The following is a 21,993-nucleotide window of genomic DNA, read 5'->3' on the forward strand; positions in this document are numbered from 1 at the left end:
AGGTGGGTTGGATTGGTTGATAGGTTGGACACGATGATCTTGAAGGTCTCTTCCAACCTGGTCTGGTCTATTCTATTCTATTCTATTCTATTCTATTCTATTCTATTCTATATTAAGAAAATAAAGTGTTCTATCTTTCTTTAGGTAATTATATAATGCAACTATGCAACTAGATAAATAGTTGCTTTCTTTTGTGGTTTCTTGTAGCATTTTGTATTTGATCTGAATTCTTCTTATACTTCTAAACATGACACTATTTCCTTTCAAAGGTGTACAGAAAAGTTATCAGAGAGTTTTCTAAAGATGATTTGTAATTTGGGAGTTGTATAAATTGTTCCTTTTGTGTTATTAGCTTTTAAACTAGATAATGATGAATGGCAAGCTAAGCTTCGGTTCATCTCATGTGGCAATTTCATAAACACTATGTCCTCTGCTGAGCTGTGAGCTCACCCATTTCAACATTTGTCATATGATCTGGAGAAATTCCTATCTTAGAAAATATGCAGTTAGGTCATTAAAGCCTAAAATATGTTAGGATTTTTTTAGCTGCTAATGAAATGTCTTCTTGTCAAAGCTGCTGAACAGGACAGATGACTTTTTAAACTAATTGTAATTCACTGAGGCACCCTATAATCTATAAGAAAGTTCACCTCTGCACTGTTCCTGTCCAGCTGTTGTCTTGAACAATTATCAGCAAGTTATTTTTCTGGTATGAATGATGTCATGCTTTAAAGTGAGATGAAAAAAGGTAATGAGGGTGCATGAATGCTGGTTGATGAAGGTTAAGTAGATACAGTTATGCTCGCTGCATTCTTTACCATGACTGTTGAGATGGAGGCAATGTGCTCTAATGAGAGCACACACACAAATATGCAGATTGACAGCTCTTGATTTAGAAATGAAAACTGTTGACTGAAGCTGTGTTTTGTTTCAGCCTACTACTCTCGTTGCTTGTGGCATTATTGGTTTCTGTTCAATTAGATAAATTCATTTAATGGCTCTTATTAGGAATAGTGTATGTATTTTTTAATGATGATTGCAAGGGAATCATTCATTATTTAGTGGTTATAGCAAGGGAATTCTGAATCTTGTGTTTATTTTTCTAGGCTAAAAAGGTGTAATGGTTTAAAGCAAAACCAACAGGTTAACCTGCCTGCTCCCCTGACTCAGGAGTGAGGGAGAAACAAGACACAAAAAACCTTTGGGTCGAAACAAAAAAAGAGTGAGATAAGAGTTTACTGTATAAATGAGACTATCTTAGCACAATTAGTTTAGTCTATTTGCAGAAAAAGCATGGTGGAAAGAAGCAGCAAGCAGAAGCAAGTAAGCTAAAAGCTCAAGCCAGAGAGCTGCATCCCTCCCTGTCCCACTTCCCTCTCAGCAGAAGAGAGCCGACACCCAAGAAAACCCAGAACCCAAAAGTGGCAAGTGGAGCAGGAAGCCTCCCATGTTACAATCCAAATTTCAAGCCCCTTAATACATTGCTCCAGCCAGCACTTTTATTTTGAAGCTGGTGCAAGGCAGGATGATTTTGAATGACAGCAGCAGATTAAAGCTCAACCTTTGACAAAAGGCTTAATACATTTCTACAACTTAATTTCCAAGATCACAGAGGACTGTTGATTTAGTAATTACTAATGATATGCAGAAATACTGAAGAGTTTTTCTACAAAGTTAAGACTTAAGATACATGGAGCTACATTTAAAACAAAGGAAAAAAAAGAAAGGTGTGTGTGCATGTCAGGTTCAGCATATGAAAAGTTATGCTAGACAGTTGTTAAAGTTTGGTTTCTTTTCAGAAGATGTTATTTTTTTCCTAATCAAAGTAAACTTGGTAGATTTAACCTCTGGTTTGCAGCAGGATTGTCACTGTCCCAGCACTAAGGAAAAATGGAATTAGCTGCAGATTTGTAAAACAGCTGAGTTCAGGAGGAGGTGTGGAATATTGAAAAAGGATGCATTAGACTATGAGGCCGTTAGAGTTTCTGAAGGATTAGTTTGGGGAATAATTACTTATTGAACAGTCTCAACTATTTGTTGTGTATGTAAAGGCAGACCTTTGGCAGCATTTGGAGGCATCAAGTGGGAAGTTAGGATGTCACAGAAAGGAAGCTGGGTAAGTAGCAGAAACACAAGTTAAAATCAGGAATAAGCCCAAATGCTTAGATATGATTGGCAAATTCTGATAGAACTTGTTCTAGTTAAGTGCATTTCAAGCCATCTCAAGATATTCATGCTACATATATGATTGACAAAGTAAGAACTATAGGACTTCTTTGCACAAAACTTAATCTGGAACTTCACTTGCAGGTATTTAAGCAGTGCTTTTGTCACACAATAAAGAAATTTCAATATGTTAAATTACGTGTTCACATTACTAAATTCTACTGTATTTGCCTAATTGGTGTCTTAATAGCATGATACTTAGCCCACAGTGTCAGTGTCTGATGTCAGGAGTGGGTAGAGAGAAGGGGTGGGGAAATACAAAGACCCATATAGGAAGAACAATTAGTAACCTTTATGTTGAAGTTCTGTAGCAGTCATTAAAATGTTTCTTGCTATCTTTGCTAGTAACCATCTGCTAATACTTTTATTATGGAGACCGATAGCAGCTGACTGGCTGCTTAGAAAGTGGCAGAGTACAGGTGGATGGAGAGTGAGTGTACCAGTGTCACAGAATCACAGAACTGCTGAAGTTGGAAGAGACCTTTGAGATCATCAAGTCCAACCATTATAGAATCATCATAGAATCAGTCAGGGTTGGAAGGGACCACAAGGATCATCTAGTTCCAACCCCCCTGTCATGGGCAGGGACACCTCACACTACATCAGGCTGGCCAGAGCCTCATCCAGCCTAGTCTTAAGCACCTCCAGGGACGGGGCCTCAAACACCTCCCTGGACAACCCATTCCAGGGCTTCACCACTCTCATGGTGAACAACTTCCTCCTCACGTCCAGCCTGAATCTCCCCACCTCCAGCTTCATTCCATTTCTCCCTAGTCCTATCACTACCTGATATCCTAAGAAGTCCCTCCCCAGCCTTCTTGTAGGCTCCCTTCAGATAAAAACTGGTAATAAACCATCTTAGAAAGCAGATGTCTGAAATAAGCTGACACTTCTGCAGTCCATTCACATGGATTTGATTTTGTATAAATGCATGGCATAGAACTTTCCTTTCCTTCTGGTCAGAGTATCAGAGCCTAAACTAAGAGGTGCTTATGCCATGAAATTTAACATTGTGAACACAAGCTGTATTGTTGGAAATCGTGAATTCATTATTTGTAGTTGTTTGGGGGTTGGTTGGTTGGTTTTGTTTTTTTTAGGCAGATGTATGCATGTTTCATTTCTTTAGGGAAAAAAAAAAAGAAAAAGAAAAAAGGTAAGGGAAGAGGAGCAGAACGAATCCTGGATTTCACAGAGTTGTTTCCAGTAGGGAAGCATTGTCGTTAATGTGTTTACACGTCACGCTTTGTAATGTGACTTTCAGTTCTACTGTCCCAGACTCAAGACAGACTAAATCACAGATGCATAGAAGCTGCTGGTATCATCAGGTGAAGAGATTAAATGGATTTGAAATCTCTAATTAAGAAAAAGCAAGGATCATGTTGTAGCACTAAGATATTTTCCTATTCTTTTTGAAGAGCATTAGGATCGGAAAAGAACTGTTTAAGCAGTCCAATGGCATGAGATTTAACATATCCAAGTGCTGGGTGCTGCACTTTGGCCACGGCAACCCCAGGCAGAGCTACAGGCTGGGGTCAAAGTGGCTGCCAAACAGAAAGGGACCTGGGGGTGCTGATTGACAGCTGCCTAAACATGAGCCAGCAGTGTGCCCAGGTGGCCAAGAAGGCCAATGGCATCCTGGCCTGCATTAGGAATAGTGTGGCCAGCAGGAGCAGGGAAGTTATTGTACCCCTGTACTCTGCATTGGTTAGGCCACACCTTGAGTACTGTGTCCAGTTCTGGGCCCCACAGTTTAAGAAGGACATTGAGACACTTGAACGTGTCCAGAGAAGGTCAACAAAGCTGGTGAGAGGCCTCGAGCACAAGCCCTATGAGGAGAGGCTGAGGGAGCTGGGATTGTTTAGCCTGCAGAAGAGGAGGCTCAGGGGAGACCTCATTGCTCTCTCCAACTACTTGAAGGGTGGTTGTAGCCAGGAGGGAGTTGGTCTCTTCTCTCAAGCAACCAGCACCAACGCAAGAGGACACAGTCTCAAGCTGCACTAGGGGAAGTTTAGGCTTGAGGTGAGGAGAAAGTTCTTCACTGAGAGAGCCATTGGAATATGCTGACAGGGAGGTGGTGGAGTCACCATCCCTGGAGGTGTTCAAGAGGGGATTGGATGTGGCACTTGGTGCCATGGTTTAGTCATGAGGTCTGTGGTGACAGGTTGAACTTGATGATCTTTGAGGTCTCTTCCAATCTTGATGATACTGTGATACTGTGATACTACTCTGCAATGAAATGACTTTCACATAACTAGGATAAGTAGTTTTCCTTTGTTCTGAGTACCTTAAGGTATTGTTGATCCATAAGGATATGTAGTAAAACACTGATTTTGAGAGCGAAGTGCTGGTACGACTGTACAACGCTGCATGAATTTACGAAATGAAATTAAAAACATAGTTTAAAGGAAGGAGATGAGGTTTTCATGGAATGCTTTTTCTGTCAGAACTTTGTCTTCAATTTAGCTGTATATATAGGAGGTACTTGTTAATGTTAAATCTTCAAATAACAAACAGCAAATGTTTATCTTATTGAAGTGGTATAGGGTATCATTCTGAGAGACAGAGCCTTTAAGTGAATACAAATGCTTAATTGAAAATGTGCAACTTTTATTTATCATTTAATGTGGTAGCCAATTTCATGAGTTTGTTTTATGCCATACTTCAATGACAGGTGATTCTGACTGCTAGATAGGGATGTCCAGCTATGTTTTTTGTTTAACATGAGTATTTATGTGGCTATGCCATGAACTGGGACAGGGAGCTGACACAACTGAAAACTAGCTTCTGGCATTCAGTATCAGATAAAAGTATGCTGGTCAGTATAAAGTATCAGGAATAAAGGGTGGATTGCCAGCTTCTGCTCAGTGGGGATCTACAGAATGGTGCTCTGTGAGCAGCTGAGCATCTGTTAACCCATTCTGAAGGGAGAAGAGGCTAGGGTAGTGTCTTCTGCGCTGCTCCTGGTTATATGGTCTGCCCCACTCTGATGCTCATTAGATTACTCCACAAGCTGTTGAGACTTGGTGCTTTGATAGAAAGCTAACCACTATTTTGGTTTTCCCCTTGGTAATTTTTCTGCCTTTTTAGTGAATTGAAGTTTTCAGAAAAGCCCACGATTGTGCTAGCTTTTTCAGAAGTAGTAGGAATATGCAGCCAAGAGAAAAGCTGAGGGTGTGAGGGAAGGCATGGGTTCCCATCTGCTGCCAGCAGTGCTCGGCTGTGTCTGCATACTGTGATTTGTGGAATCAGTCATAGATTCACAGAAGAGTCTGGACTCAGAGCCCCATCTAGCCTCACCGCGAATGTTTCCAGGCACAGAACTTCTACCTTTCTGGGCAACCTGTTCCAGGGTTTCACCGCCCTCAGCATAAAAAAATTTGTTCTTCTATCTAGTATAAATCTTTTAGTTTAAAACCATTACCCCTTGTCCTGTCAAAACAGGCTGTATTAAAAAGTTTGTCACCATCTTCCTTAAAATGCTTCTTTAGATATTGAAAGGCTGCAGTAAGGTCTCCCTGGAGCTTTCTTTTCTCCAGGCTGGAAAAACTCAATTCTCTCAGCTTTTCTTCATAGAAGAGGTGTTGCAGCTCCATGAGGTACATGCTCTAGAGCTGGACACAGGGCTTGTGAACTACATCATAGAGCTTTTTGCCATTTGCAAATGTGGTGAAATTGCACTTGATTCCACTGTCTGTATCACTGATGACAGCACTAGTCCTGGTACGGACCCCTCACAGACATTACTTGTCACTGATCTTCATCTGGACATTGAACCCTTGGCTACAACTCTCTGCATGTGACCATCCAACCAATTCTTCATACACCAAATAGTATATTCATCAAATTTGTATCTCTCCCATTTGGAGTGAAGAATGTTCTTGGAGGCCATATCTAAGGCCTTACAGAAGAAGTCCAGATAGATCACACAGAGGCAAGGCTGACAGGGTCCTCCTTTCTACCCTATTTTAAAATGGGTGCATTATTTCCCTTCTCCCAGTCAACAGAGACTTCACCTGACTGCCAAGACTTTTCAAGTATCACTGAAGGTGACATGACAACTACATCAGCCAATTCCCTCAGGACTCTTGGGTGCATTTCATCAGGTCTCATAGACTTATTTATGTCCAGGTTCATAAGGTGGCCACAAATGTGATCTTCTCTTACAGTGGGAGGGACTTTGCCCCTCTGGTCCCTGCCTTGAGGTCCATCTACTTTAGAGGTGTGGGAAGAGAAACTGCCTGTGAGGACAGTCAAAAAAGTTGAGTAACTCAGCCTTCTTGTCACCTATTGTTACCATCTTGCCAGTCTTGCTCATCAGGGAAGGCATACTTTCTTTGACCTTCCTTTTCTGGCTGATATACTTGTAGAAGACCTTATTATGCTTTGCAGCCCTTGTCAGGTGCAGCTCCAGTTGCACCTTGGTATTTCTGACTCCATCCCTATGCAACTGGGCAGTGTCCCTAAATTCTTCCAAGGATACCACTCCCTGCTTGAACTACCTGTGCAGTTCCTTTCTGCCTTTTAGTTTGGCCAGCAGGTCTCAACTCAGCCTTGCTGATCTCTTCCTTTCCTTGCCTGATTTCTTTCACTTGGGGTTTGAGAACTCTTGTGCTCTGTGGAAAGTGTCCTTAACATTCTGCCAGCTCTGACCCCTTGCTCACAAAGGCAGTTTCCCAGAGGGCTCTATTGACTAACTCCTTGAAGAGCTGGAAGTTTGTCTTTCCAAATTTCAGGTCCTGACTTCACTTTTCACCTTTCCTTTATCAGGCAAGACTATGGACTCCACCAGGGCATGATCACTGCAGCCTAGACTGCCTCCAATCTTGACATTACTGATTAGCTCACTTGCATTGGTGACCATAATGTCCAGTAAAAATTTTGTGTTTTTTAACCAAAGGAAATTTTTAGATGAAGTATTCTGATATACTCAGGTGGATGATGGTCTCTTCTCCCAGGCAGCCAGTACCAGAACAAGAGGACACAGTCTCAGGCTGCACCAGGGGAGGTTTAGGTTGGATGTTAGGAAGAAGTTCTACACAGAGAGAGTGATTGCCCATTGGAATGGGCTGCCTAGGGAGGCAGTGGAGTCACCATCATTGGAGGTTTTCAGGAGGAGAATGGGTGGGGTGTTTGGTGCCATGGGTTAGTTGTTAGGTGGGTTGGATTGGTTGAGGGGTTGGATGCGATGATCTTGAAGGTCTCTTCCAACCTGGTCTATTCTATTCTATTCTATTCTATTCTATTCTATTCTATTCTAATTTGCTAGCCAAATCTTAAATGGCAGAGCAGATGCTTTCTTTCAACCTTGTCTGTCAGAGATTGTAATCTGAACAAGAAGTATTTACTAAAAGATATTTCAACTCTGTGTGTGTGTGTGTATATATATATATATATCTATGTATGTATATATAATGAACTTCCTGAGTACCTTGTTTGAACTCACCCTAAAGCTGTAGTCCTGGAATGTTTCTTTTCATCTTTAGGATGGAATAGCATATGACTTCAAAGATGGACAGTAGTACAAAGAAGTGAACTAGTGTATGTCCTGCATATACATTGAACATACAAATATACATATTATGTATTCAGAAGTGAGCATGCTGTATGTGCAATAATAGAAATACATCAGACAAGCTCTATCTAAACTGCTGAGGGCAATTAGATTATTTGAATATAATGGAACCAATGGTCATTGCCTGTTCTTATTAGTTGTGTCAGAAGCCAGTCTATTCTTTTCTTCATTTCTGAGAAGTATTCTGACTTGTCTTTCCTTTGTGAAGCAAAACTTTTCTTGCTAATTAAATCTATTTAGTGGATAATTAAGATTAATTTCTTTTGTCAGTGATAGTTTTGAAGACTAGGTGTTTTTTTTTTTAATTTTTCTTTTTAATTAAAAAAATTGAAATATGTTGGTGGTGTTAAAGATTTAAACAGGAAATGTAGGACATTTCTCAGAAAGACCTTATTGTAGCCTTTCAGTAGTTAAAGGGGGTCTATAAGAAAGAGGAGGACAGTCTTTTTAAACTTAAAGAGCATAGATTCATTGTAGGAATAAGGAAGAAATTTTTTACAGTCAAGGTAGTGAAACACTAGAATGAGTTGCCCAGAGAGGTGGGAGATGTCCCATCCCTGGAAATATTCCAGGCCAGTTTGGACAGGTCTGTTAACTGCAAGGGGGTTGGACTAGATGACCTTTTAAAGGTCACTTCCAACCCAAAACGTGCTATAATTGTTCTGTGATTCTATGATACTGCACTATATGCCTTTTTTTATATATTGAGGAATTGTTTTCTGGCCATAGGAAGTGCCCAGGAAATTCTGTTTTCAAAATCCTGTTTGACTGGAGAAAATAACCTCAAGGATCATGCAGGCATAAAGTAGTAATGACAGCAGTTTCTCCAATGAGTCCACATGCACGCTCTTACTTTCCTCTCATGAAGTTAGTTTTACAGACTGTTTCCTATTGAAGTGTTAACAGAATGGGCAATAATAGTGGGATTTCAAAAGCATGCCCTACTTAACATCAGCTTTTGTGCTTTTAAGAATCTGCAGTGCATAAACTTACACTTCAGTCTGTATGATACTGAAAGTTATTTTGTTAAGTGCAAATCCAGAGGTCTGCTTCAAGGGAACTATTGAAGTGCGTGTGTTTTCGAAATGAAAGCCTGACTTGAATAAAGGTGGTTGGTGTATGAGGAACTGATGGTGAAAAAAAACCCCACTTTAATTGCTTTATGTGTGGTTCAGACTGAGTTTTTGAAACTCAGGGGCTGGGTAACACATGTATTAAATTGAGAGTAAAGATTCTGATGAAGCAGTTTTGACTCTAGTGAATTAATACCTAGTGAATACCTAATGATTACCCTAGTGAATTTATACCTATAAATGGGGCAACCCTACATCTTTACTTATTCTTGTAAATAAATAACAATGACTATGAACTGTCTGAAAAGTTGTACAGTAAAAATCTAAAATTAGCTTATACCTTGGAATTTGATCTAGAAATGAGTAATTGTTCAAATTTCAGAAGCTGTTTAGTGAAGTTGAAAGTTTTGATATCAAACAAAATAATGAATTGTTCGTTAGAGAAATAAAAAAAAAGCTTAACTAGTAGCCTTACTTGTAAATGACAACATAGGGAAATACATAGGGAAATACAAATACTGCAGTATATTAATGATAGGAGGAAGTTCTTCACCGTGAGAGTGGTGAAGCCCTGGAATGAGTTGTCCAGGGAGGTGGTTGGGGCGCTGTCCCTGGAGGTGTTTAAGACCAGGCTGGATGAGGCTCTGGCCAGCCTGATCTGGTGTGGGGTGTCCCTGCCCATGGCAGGGGGGTTGGAACTAGATGATCCTTGTGGTCCCTTCCAACCCTGATTGATACTGTGATACTGTGATATTAACATATACTATATAAAATCTACAGGTAGGAAAAGCCATGTCTTGGAGTGTCTTTTTCACTCAGATTTTACTCAGATTATATGCTTCTGTTTAAATTCCAGGGATTTCGGAATGTTTCGAATACTGTTCTTACTGCTTTGCTGAGTTAGGGCTAAGGCATTAAAATGTTCATAGTAGTGAAAGTTGACCGTGGATAAAGACTTAATAAAAATGCAATACAAAAGTGTGATTTAGTGCTGCTTCTTTGTCTGCCAAACGAATGAAAAGCAACATCAGTCTTTTCTACTTTAGAATTCTATCTCTTTGTCCCATAGTGAAGTTGCCTCCAAACCAGTTTTCGGGGGGAGCACTGTGTTGTAGAATGAATCACAACTCATATGGCCAGTAGAGAACAGTTCAGAATAGGTCAATAAAATGGACAGTAACAGATTGCTAAGACCAGCTGGTATTCACTCCAGACTTCTAAGGGAACTGGAGGATGAAATCACTGTGCTGTGTAAACTATTCTTTGAACCTGTGCCAACGACAGAGGAAAGGAAGCAAGGTGACAAATGTGGTGATAGTTTTAAAAAAGGTTTCTGGGTTTTGAGGATCTGTAATTAGTAAAGTTGATACCCACGGTGGACATGTAGCAGATAATCATTAATAAAGTGTAGAATTAGATAAACATTTAATATTTTACTTGACACACTGTCAGAATTTCTCAGTCTTGCTACTATTTGAGAGTAAATAAGATTTTAGGAGCTATTAGAAAAGAAAAAAAGAAGTGTCATTGTACAAGTTCAAGCTGGGACTGCATAATACATCCTTTTTGTTTGCTCTTGCTGATCAAAGTTGTGTTGAAAGTACCGCAAAACTGATCAAGATTATCAGAACAAATAAAAGGAAGTCTTTGTACAATGTATAATTAAGAATGGGAACTCTGGTTGAGGAACTTCATCAAAGTTGAAAATTTACTAGGTGTAAAATGCAATTACACAAATGCATGGAAGCATAATCTGTTGAGAATTGTTAAATGAAGAGATTTTACTTTGAAATTGGACAACCTCTGGAAGGCCAATATGTGGAGACTTGCAAAGAAGTATATGCCTGACTTTTTCTTGTACTTTTTCTACACGTTATGTTGATCCCTGGATGAGGATGACTTTTGATCCAATGGGGCATAATTATTCTTATGAAGAGTTTTCTGGAGGCAGCAGTGTAGTTATGATTGTAACAGCTTTCTTAAAACTGGGGTCCTGCTCATTGTGTTGCCTTGTCCCACTTCATCTGCCCTATACAAATACGGATCTCATATGTCTGTTTTAAGAGCCTCTTGTTTTTGGTGTGTGGTATTTTTTATGTTTTCTCTTTGTTTGTCTGGGTTGTTTTTAAATCTTAGTCCACCTAGTCATGCCATGATTTTTACAGTATTTAAATGGAAAGATGCATCTTGCTGAGGGAGCTGGGATCGTTTAGCCTGGAGAAGAGGAGGCTGACGGGGGAGACCTTATTGCTGTCTACGGCTACCTGAAGGGAGGTTGTAGCCAGGAGGGGGTTGGTCTCTTCTCCCAGGCAATCAGCATCAGAACAAGAGGACACAGTCTTAAGCTGCACCAGGGGAAGTTTAGGCTTGTGGTGAGGAGAAAGTTTTTCACAGAGGGAGTTGTTAGGCATTGGAATGTGCTGCCCAGGGAGGTGTTGGAGTCACCATCCCTGGAGGTGTTAAAGAGGGGATTGGACATGGCACTTGAAGCCATGGTTTAGTAGTCATGAGGTGTTGGGTGACAGGTTGGACTTGATGATCTTTGAGGTCTCTTCCAACCTTATTGATTCTATGATTCTATGATCTGCTGACAATTAAGGAGTCTATGGTGAAGTACTTTTCTGTGAGTGTGCAGGTAATATGATGTACATTCAGAAAATTAAAGCCTATATTAATTAATGTAAAAGGCATTAGGTGCTAAAAACATCTGAAAATGGCTGAGGGAACTGGGATTGTTTAGACTGGAGAAGAAAAGGCTGAGGGGAGACCACATTGTTCTCTATAACTACTTGCAAGGAGGATGTAGTGAGGTGGGGGTTGGTCTCTTCTTTCTAGTATCAGGTGATAGGACAATTGGAAGTGGCCCATAATTGTGCTGGGGAGCTTTAGATCAGATATTAGAAAAATTTCTATACAGAAAGAGTGGACAGGAATTGGAATAGGTTGCCCAGGGAGGTGATGGGGTCACTGTCCCTGTAGGTGTTCAAGAAATGTGTGGACACTGCACTTCAAGACATGGTTTAATGGCCATGGTACTGTGAGGCTGACAGTTGGACTAAATCTTAGGGGTCTTTTTTAACCAAAACAATTCTATGATTCTATGAAAAGATGTTCAAAATTTTGTTCCAATTTTTTACAGAGCTGTAAGAAATCATTCTCCAGCTCTCATACACATTATATCTGCTTCAGCTGTTTTCTCAGCCAGACGATGTAATTATACAAGTTTAATAGGAGAGATATTTTGTGGTAAATTAAAATATTTTAAAAATGGGCTGATTCATAGAGAAGCTTTGTGCAAAAGTATCTATAAAGGCAGTCAGTGGATGTATTTAATAGCTGATTATAGAGGCATCTTCTTCTTCTGAATTAGTTTGCAATAAGTTGTCAGAGATAAAATGCTTGATTACATTTGTATCTTTGCTATTACCAGCGATGCTGGTTATTATATACCCTTGAGAAGTTCTGTGATAAAGTCCTCTATTTTGAATGAGTTATGATGCATGAGTTTAAGTTATCTTGAAGCATGACTGATTTGCAATGATGTATGCATGAATTGTGCCAATTCAACAGCAGCGTTGTCAGTGCAGGAACAACAGTGCATATGTGCACGACTAGGCATGTTTGAGGGAGGTAAGAAGTGACAGTCTGTTACAGACTGCTCAGAAAACAAACACTAGAACTTCAGCAACTTCAGTTCCAAAGAGATGAGTTATCAATGAACAGAGATTGTCAAAACGAACAGAGACCTGAATGAGCAGGAATTTGGAATACATTGGCACCTTTTATGGTTTTACATATATCTCTTGTAGTTAACATGAAGAACAGCAAGTATCTGTACTTTCTAGGAGGTTTCCATTGCATTAAGATGGATTATAATCATTTTAGTTTCAAAGCTGACAGATAAAACTGTGAAACATTTATATTCCTACCATATTTCATAGTTTTGTACTGATTTTTCAAGTTTCACATATATGTAAATGTAAACCAAGATAGAGATACCTGCAACATGTTCTGTGCCCCAAAAAAGGGCTGGATTAGATTATTGGGGGTGATAAACAGTCACTGAAACTAACATTTGTTTAGAATAGAATAGAATAGAATAGAATAGAATTGAATTGAATTGAATTGAATTGAATTGAATTGACCAGGTTGGAAAAGACCTTTGAGATCATAGAGTCCAACCTATCATCCAACACCACCTAATCAACTAAACCATAGCACCAAGTGCCCCATCCAGTCTCTTCCTAAACACCTCCAGTGATGGTGGCTTTACCACCTCCCCAGGCAGCCCATTCCAATGGCCAATCACTCTTTCTATGAAGAACTTCTTTCTAACATCCAGCCTAAACCTCCCCTGGCACAGCTTGAGACTGTGTCCTCTTGTTCTGGTGCTGGTTGCCTGGGAGAAGAGACGAACCCCCACCTGGCTGCAATCTCCCTTCATGGAGTTGCAGGGAGCAGGATGGTCTGCCCGGAGCCTCCTCTTCTTCAGGCTACATAACCCCAGCTCCCTCCTCCTCTCCTCACAGGGCTTGTGCTCGAGGCCTCTCACCAGCTTTGTTGCCCTTCTCTGGACACCTTCCAGCAAGTCAACATCTTTCCTAAACTGAGGGGCCCAGAACTGGACACAGTCCTCAAGGTGTGGCCTAACCAGTGCTGAGTCCAGGAGCAGAATGACCTCCCTGCTCCTACTGGCCACACTGTTCCTGATACAGGCCAGGATGCCATTGGCCTTCTTGGCCAATGTGTAGATACAACCTTAGGTTGCTGTGTTTGGAAAGAAGAATATTTAGGAGCTTCCTGGTCTCTCAGCATTCAGGCATTCCTCCTACTGCTGTGGACTGTGCCCAGTATCCTCATTGTTTCCTTTTTTTTTTTTTTTAAGGCAAATGTGTGTCTTTGATGATATTGCAGAATGATTCAGATGGAATTCATTTCTTTGATATTTTGAAGCAGATTGTCATAAATAACTTTGCTGCTGAGCTCTACAACTCAGTATGGAAAATGCAGATGGAGCTGGCAGCACCTGTGTAGCATCACAGTCTAGGAAATAGGCTTGTTTGTGTCCTTTTTTTGGAGGCAAAACTTTTCTTTGCTTCATTGCATGTACTGTTTTGGGACCGTAGTTGTGGAGCTGTTAAAACAATCCAAGTGTCCTAAAGGCCTGTGTTTTGTCAGCCAAGAGGCATGTATTCCTTGTCAGGCCTTTGATTTCAACACTGGTGAGGTCACTCCTGGAGTACTCTGTCCATTTTGAAGGTCCCCAGTAAAAGACATGGGCATACTGGGTCAAGTACAGCAGAGGGTCACAAAGATGAGTGAAGGAACTGGAGCATCTCTCCTGTGAGGAACGGCTGAGAGAGCTGGGTCTGTTTAACATGGAGAAGAAAGGGCTCAGTAGGATCTACTCAATTAATATAAATAGCTGAAGGAAAGGTGTGAGAAGGATGGAGCCAGGCACTTTTCAGTGGTGTCCAGTAACAGGACAAGAGGCAACAGGCACAAACAGAAGCATGGGAGTTCCTCATGAAAATCAGAAAATGCTCTCTTTGGTGAGAGTAACTATGCACTGGCACAGGTTGTAGACTCACACTTTATCCGTGGAGATACTCAGAAGTTTCCTGAACACCGTTCAGAGCACCTGGCTGTAGGTGGCTCTGCTTGAGTAGGAGGGGTTGGACCCGATGATGTTCAGAGATTCCTGTATCAGGAACAGTGTGGCCAGCAGGAGCAGGGAGGTCATTCTGCCCCTGTAGACTGCACTGGTTAGGCCATACCTTGAGTACTGTATCCAGTTCTGGGCTCCTCAGTTTAGGAAGGATGTTGACTTGCTGGAACATGTCCAGAGAAGGGCAACAAAGTTGGTGAGGGGTTTGGAACACAAGCCCTATGAGGAGAGACTGAGGGAGCTGGGGCTGCTTAGCCTGGTGAAGAGGAGGCTCCAGGCAGACCTTCTTGCTCCCTACAACTCCCTGAAGGGAGGTTGTAGCCAGGTGGGGGCTGGTCTCTTCTCCCAGGCAACCAGCACCAGAACAAGGGGACACAGTCTCAAGCTGCGCCAGGGGAGGTTCAGACTGGATGTTAGGAAGAAATTCTACAAAGAGAGAGTGATTGCCCATTGGAATGGGCTGCCCTGGGAGGTGGTGGAGTCACCATCATTGGAGGTGTTTAGCAGGAGACTTTATAGGGTGCTTGGTTGCATGGTTTAGTTGATTAGGTGGTGTTGGGTGATAGGTTGGACAAGATGATCTTGGAGGTCTCTTCCAACCTGGACTATCCTATCCTATCCTATCCTATCCTATCCTATCCTATCCTATCCTATCCTATCCTATCCTATCCTATCCTATCCTATCCTTCTAACCTCAACAGTTCTGTGATTTATAGTAATTATTCCACATTTTTGCTTTGACTAACCAAGAACTTCTGCAGCATTTGTTGTTTAGCTGCAAACTCATGTTGTGTTAAATATTTGATTCCAGATAACTTTTTGGAGATAAGGAATTCAAATCTTTCAGCTCAATATCCTACTATATAGGCCACAAGCTATTCTAAGAGTTAGACTTCTAAAGAGATGAAATAGACATCTACTTTTGTAATGAGACTTGTTATGTCTACATCCTTTGAGCCCATGACACCGGCGTTGTTCTTTCACGTTCCAGGAAAACAGACTGCAAGATGGCTCTTACCTTAGATAAGAGGGCAGCAAAGGTGCAAGGTCTTGTATAATTTTCTGTATGCTCTGTTATTTAGTGACAAAATAGCTCCACTGAATGTTCTGCAGATCTCTGTGTAATGCAGTTTCCATGTTGCATCTCAACTAGGAATTCAGGCTCTTTAAAATAAACATTCAGATCTGCATGTTGCTTCTGAAGCCTGTGTTTCCAGGGTATTTTGGTTTTAGTTAGTAGGTTGATGTATTTCAGAAGATTGGGTTTTTTGCTTTATCAATCAGATGCAGAGACATGATTTTTCTTACGCAGAGATCGCGGGTAGCAAATTACATCAAGACCTGTGGCAGAAATGTAAGTGTAGATAGCAGTTCATGAATGCAGGTTATTTCAGTGGCACCGACCAAGAATGTAATTGTTTCAGAGATAGGTAGAACACCCATCTAGGATTCAGTTCACATTTTTATGAAATGCTGTTGTGTAGGCTTCCAACTGTGATGCTATATTTGCAAAACAGTCCTGTCAACACTCTCTTCAGGACTCTAATTTCAGTCAGGTCATTGCCACAGATGGAGGGAGTTGACTAGAGTTGAATGTGTATATGGACAAATGTTTGAAGGAGACAGTAATAGCACTCTTTCCAGTAGTTAGAAATCCTTTGAGGTATGTATCCATCTGCACACTGGCAACCACGTGAGTTAATTTTGGAGTCATGTCAATAAGGATGTGGAATTGGGGAGATAAGAGGAACTTTGAAAGGTTGGAGATGAATTCTATTTCAAAGTGCTCTAGCACTTTATTTTTTAGCTTGAGAGGGTAAAGCATTTGGGGTATCAAATGAGGTACTACTGCCTAAAAATTGCCCTGTTTATATGCTGGGGCCTGTGTTATGCCCCTCAGCACAATAAATGTACCATACAGACACAATTGGAAGGGATGTGTGGTTCTTGATATGTAGCATTTCTTTTTGGTTGTATAATACCTGATATATGATGTGATACTGAAAAAGTAAGTGGTTGAATTTTATGGTCCAACTTCTGGAGCTGTGAGAGCTGTCTGTGCATTTTGAGATCCCATGATTTGATTATTCTTTCATTAACATCACAGTGTCTTACGTTTTTCTCTGTGGTCATCTCCTTTCTGAAGCAGCTGCCCACTTTCACTGAGCCGCTTTCTCTTTATCCTGTGTAAACAGATGTTTCCCATTTTCTATCTTCTGTTACTTTACTCCATGCTCCAGTGCCCTCCCCAAATAAAAATCTGATTTACTTCACTGGTTCAGATATTTTATTTTTCCCCCTCTTTTTCTTGTTGGAAAGAGGTAATAGAATCATAGAATTGTTAGGGTTGGAAGAGACCTCAAGGATCATCTGGTTCCAACTCCCCTGCCATGGGCAGGGACACCTCAAACTAGATCAGCTTACTCAGAGTCACATCCAGACGGGCCTTACAAACCTCCAGGGATGGGGCTTCTACCACTTCCCTGGGCAGCCTGTTCCTATGTCTCACCACCCTCATGGTGAAGAACTTCTTCCTAACATCCAATCTGAATCTACCCATTTCTTTTTTATCTTTTTTCCATTCCCCCTAGTCCTATCACTACCTGACACCCTAAAAAGTCCTTCCCCAATTTTCTTGTAGGCCCCCTTAAGATACTGGAAGGCCACAATAAGGTCTCCTGAGAGCTTTCTCTTTTCCAGACTGAACAGTCCCAACTCCATTTGTGTCTTTGTTTTGGGGTGTTTATTGGTGGTGATTTGTTTGTTTGTTTTTGGCTTGTTGGGGTTTTTTTTGGGGTGCCTGTGGGTTTTTGTGGTCCCCCCCTTTCCCTTATATGTCAATAAACAAGCGAGGTAAAATCTTCTTGAGGCAGTAGGAGGTATTGGTTTTCATTGGAAAATGCAAGATTTTCAATAGGGCAGATAAGTAATGTATATCTGTGCTTCTTAATGCTGCCAACCACGTAAGGATGTGACCTGAACTGTCCTGAAGAAGTATCACGTAAGTTTGTGGTAATTTAGTTTGTTGCATAATCGTATAACTCTGCGTATAATTATTGCATGAGTTCCTTCACTGAGTGTGTTCTGTGTTTATACATTCTTCCTAAGGGTTGCAGTGCCTTAAGCATTGCTTTAATGCTGTGCATAATCCCTCCTGGGTGAAAATTCCAGGGGGAATTAGCCAGTTCATTTGCAGTACTGTTTCTTGACTTGAAAGTTGAGAGTTAAAATAGTGCATGTTTAACTGCAGATTCTTTAGAGTTTTAGATTTTTTTTGTATGTTTGTTTATTTGTGTTCTAAAACTTGTAATGCATGAGTATTGTTTCCTGGTGCTGGAAAAGGCAAACATACCTGGGTTTTTATATTTCATCCCACAGTATCACAGTATCACTAAGGTTGGAAGAGTCCTCAAGGATCATTGAGTCCAACCTGTCACCACAGACCTCATGACTAGACCATGGCATCAAGTGCCACGTCCAATCCCCTCTTGAACACCTCCAGGGGTGGTGACTCCACCACCTCCCTGGGCAGCCCATTCCAATGACGAATGACTCACTCAGTGAAGAACTTTCTCATCACCTCCAGCCTAAACCTCCCCTGGCGCAGCTTGAGACTGTGTCCCCTTGTTCTGCAGCTGGTTGCTTGAGAGAAGAGACCAACCCCTTCCTGGCTACAACCACCTTTCAGGTAGTTGTAGAGGGCAATGAGGTCATCCCTGAGCCTCCTCTTCTCCAGGCTAAACAACCCCAGCTCCCTCAGCCTCTCCTCATAGGGCTTGTGCTCAAGGCCTCTCCCCAGCCTTGTTGCCCTTCCCTGGACACGTTCAAGTGTCTCGATGTCCTTCTTAAACTGAGGGGCCCAGAACTGGACACAGGACTCAAGGTGTGGCCTAACCAATGCAGAGTACAGGGGTACAATGACTTCCCTGCTCCTGCTGGCCACACTATTCCTAATACAGGCCAGGATACCATTGGCCTTCTTGGCCACCTGGGCACACTGCTGGCTCATGTTTAGGTGGCTGTCAGTCAGCACCCCCAGGTCCCTCTCTGTTTGGGAGCTCTCCAGCCACTCTGACCCCAGCCTGTAGCTCTTCGTGGGGTTGCCGTGGCCAAAGTGCAGCGCCCAGCACTTGGACTTGTTGAATGCCATGCCATTGGACTCCGCCCATCTGACCCCCTATTAGCATCCTTGCTGTGAGAGCAAGTTTAAGTAGATTACCAAATTCAGATGATTTCACTTTTTTTTTTGGTGACTATTAGGGAAATTATTTTCTTTCCTGTAAACCAGTGATTTTTGAAATGCCAGGGTAGCTATAAAGCATGATTATGTTTTCATTATTATTCAGAAGAGTAAGGCATGAAGATATCATGGAACCTGTGTAATGGAGATGTCCAGGTCTTCTAGTGAAATCTGCAGATAAGACAGGCAACTCAAAACGATGCTTTTAAGATTGATTATGTTCAGTGTGTAGCTAATAAGATATTTGATATGTCTTCTAAGATGTGTAACTGCAAAGGAAAACAGTTGCATGATCTTGAGATCTGTAGCCCCTGACATACCCTTCTGTGTTCAGTAAGGCTTCTTCTTAAAGCATAACCAGACAAAAGTGAAGCTTTTGTGGTAACCCTTTGTATCAAACAGCTCAAATGTCATTCTGTTCCTTTTTGCACAATAGGGTATTGAGTTCTCAGCCTGGCGGTTAAAACTTACTGCTTTTGCTTTCACACACCTAATAAGCAGAGGGTGTTGTTTTCCCTGAGGCAGGAGAATGCTAACCTTTCTGTTAAATCTCTGCTAAAGTTCAAGGCCTGCTGGTTCTTGTGTGTAGGGTGAGGAGAGACTGAAGAGGAGGATTATGTCTTTGTGACTCATTTACTAGGGCCCCAGATAACAGTCCTTCTTCAAGGACTGCTTTACATCCTAGCTCAGTAATTTCATTTTTCAGAATAGCAGGTTCTTCTCTGCACTGTGCATGTCCTCAAGAGCAGCATCATGCTGCCTAGCAGGTGTAGACTATTAAAGTGATTTAGGAGATGATTCAAATTTATCTCTCCACCACCTCAGAAGTGACTAGAATCTATTTCCTTCAGTGACTGTTTGAGGTCCTTAAGTTCTTATTTCTTTGGTGGTATCCTACACAACAAACTGAAAGACCACAAGAGGACATTTAGTCTGGTCCTCATCCTAGGCAAAATTTATTGTGCTTAGAAAAATATTTTTTAAGAGAAGCGTAGCTTTGAGAGATCTCTCTTAAAACTTGCAGAAGTAAGGGAAATCCTCTTGATAATTTATGTTACATCTGATTTTGTCATGGACCGTCAGGTAGATAGTTTAACCCTATGTCATCTTGACAAGACTTTTCGTATATATCCATCTCCTTCTGAAGTCAGTGGCATATACTTTTATTACAACATATTTTCTACCTCCCTGGGCAGCCCATTCCAATGGCCAACAACTCTATCAGTGAAGAACTTTCTCCTCACTTTGAACCTAAACTTCTCCTGGTGCAGCTTGAGACTGTGTCCTCTTGTTCTGGTGCTGGTTGCCTGGGAGAAGAGACCAACCCCCTCCTGGCTACAACCACCCTTCAGGTAGTTGTAGAGAGCAATAAGGTCTCCCCTGAGCCTCCTCTCCAGGCTAAACAATCCCAGCTCCCTCAGCCTCTCCTCACAGGGCTTGTGCTTGAGGCCTCTCACCAGCCTCGCCCTTCTCTGCATCTTCTTTAAGATTTGTCATTGTTTAAATCCAATTCAGAATGCTAACCCGACCAGGCTAACTGATAGAGCACGGTGTTTTACATATCACTTTCATGACTTCAAACCATTTGTGAAATCAACATTAACATCATTATTTTAAAAATGAAATCTTGTTCAAGAAGGCCAAGATGCTGACAGATTTGACTGAAGAGCAATAAATACAACACCTTTGTTTTGTTTCGTTTTATATTATGGTTGTATGTTTCATGATATGTTCTTTGTGAACTGACCACATTTGATAGCAAATATGTTTACTGAATTAATTCATTTTTCCTCTAAAGACTAAGAGTATACGAGTGTGTTTGTGTTTACTTTGGCAGTGAAAAAAGATGAGGAGGATTTTGAGGAGAGAAAATCCATTAAGAAACGTATCAAAGAACTGAAAGTTTTGGACCCAAAGATTGCACAGAATCTATGTAAGTAGATTGTGGTTTTATGACAAACTAACATATGAATGTTCCATTAAAACGTGCTTCTTGTCTGACTGCCTGGTAACCACTTTAATGCACGTGAAAATATATGCAAATTGTTGTTAAGTCCAAGTGTGTGAGTTGTCACAACTGAAACATGTTTAAAAAGACCCACAAAACAGTTAAAAGTATAGAACAGAACAGAACAGAATAGAATAGAATAGAATAGAATAGAATAGAATAGAATAGAATAGACCAGGTTGGAAGAGACCTTCAAGATCATCACGTCCAACCCATCATCCAACACCATCTAATCAACTAAACCATGGCACCAAGCACCCTATCAAGTCTTCTCCTGAGCACCTCCCATGATGGTGACTCCACCACCTCCCTGGGCAGCCCATTCCAATAGGCAATCACTCTCTCTGTATAGAACTTTTTCCTAACATCCAGCCTAAACCTCCCCTGGTGCATCTTGAGACTGTGTCCTCTTTTTCTGGTGCTGGTTGCCTGGGAGAAGAGACCAACCTCTGCCTGTCTACAGCCTCCCTTCAGGTAGTTGTAGAGGGCAATAAAGTCTCCCCTGAGTCTCTTCCTCTCCAGGCTAAGCAATCCCAGCTCCCTCAGTCTGTCCTCATAGGGCTTGTGTTCCAAACCCCTCATGGACTTAGTTGCCCTTCTCTGGACATGTTCCAGCAAGTCAACACCCTTCCTAAACTGAGTGAGCCAGAACTGGACACAGGACTCAAAGTGTGGCCTAACCAGTGCGGTGTACAGGGGCAGAATGACCTCCCTGCCCCTGTTGGCCACACTGTTCCTGATGCAGGCCAGGATGCCATTGGCCCTCTTGGCTGCCTGGGCAAACTATAAAAGTTTTGTTCGAGACTGATTAGTCTAATTTGTGTATACCTAAGTTCAAACATGCAGCTATACATCTAATTAGCTATCTATATTTTCAATGTATTCATCGAGGAATATTGCCTGTACAACTAGCCTCCCATCCCAACCCTGACAAAAAAAGAAGACAATAATATCTGCCAGAGTCTGACCATTTCCCATGTACTTTCTGCAAAGAAGGCAGTACTTGGCATTTTGCAATAATAAAGTTTTGATGGAGAGGAGTGCCATAAGGAGCAGATTTCTAACTGCTAGCAGACATAAAATAGTAAATGACTGGATTATGGTGAATGAATAAACAGTTTTTAAAGGAGCGTTTCTTTTTTAACTGTTTGTATGGTTTTGGTTTCTCATGAGGCTGTTTTAAGAGAAAGCTCTGACAAGACCATT

General features: G+C 41.4%; 1 protein-coding gene across 1 annotated transcript in view; it reads left to right on the forward strand.

Annotated features, from left to right (window-relative positions):
• Nucleotides 1-21,993, forward strand: part of DIAPH3 (diaphanous related formin 3) — a 277,885-nt gene that overhangs the window by 95,927 nt on the left and 159,965 nt on the right. Inside the window, exons 17-18 of the mRNA XM_054163054.1 lie at nucleotides 17,508-17,540; nucleotides 20,617-20,712. Coding sequence (XP_054019029.1) covers nucleotides 17,508-17,540; nucleotides 20,617-20,712 — 129 coding nt within the window. The remainder of the gene's footprint in view (nucleotides 1-17,507; nucleotides 17,541-20,616; nucleotides 20,713-21,993) is intronic.

The sequence above is a fragment of the Dryobates pubescens genome, chromosome 7, assembly GCF_014839835.1.
Source record: "Dryobates pubescens isolate bDryPub1 chromosome 7, bDryPub1.pri, whole genome shotgun sequence".
Classification (NCBI taxonomy): Eukaryota; Metazoa; Chordata; class Aves; order Piciformes; family Picidae; genus Dryobates; species Dryobates pubescens.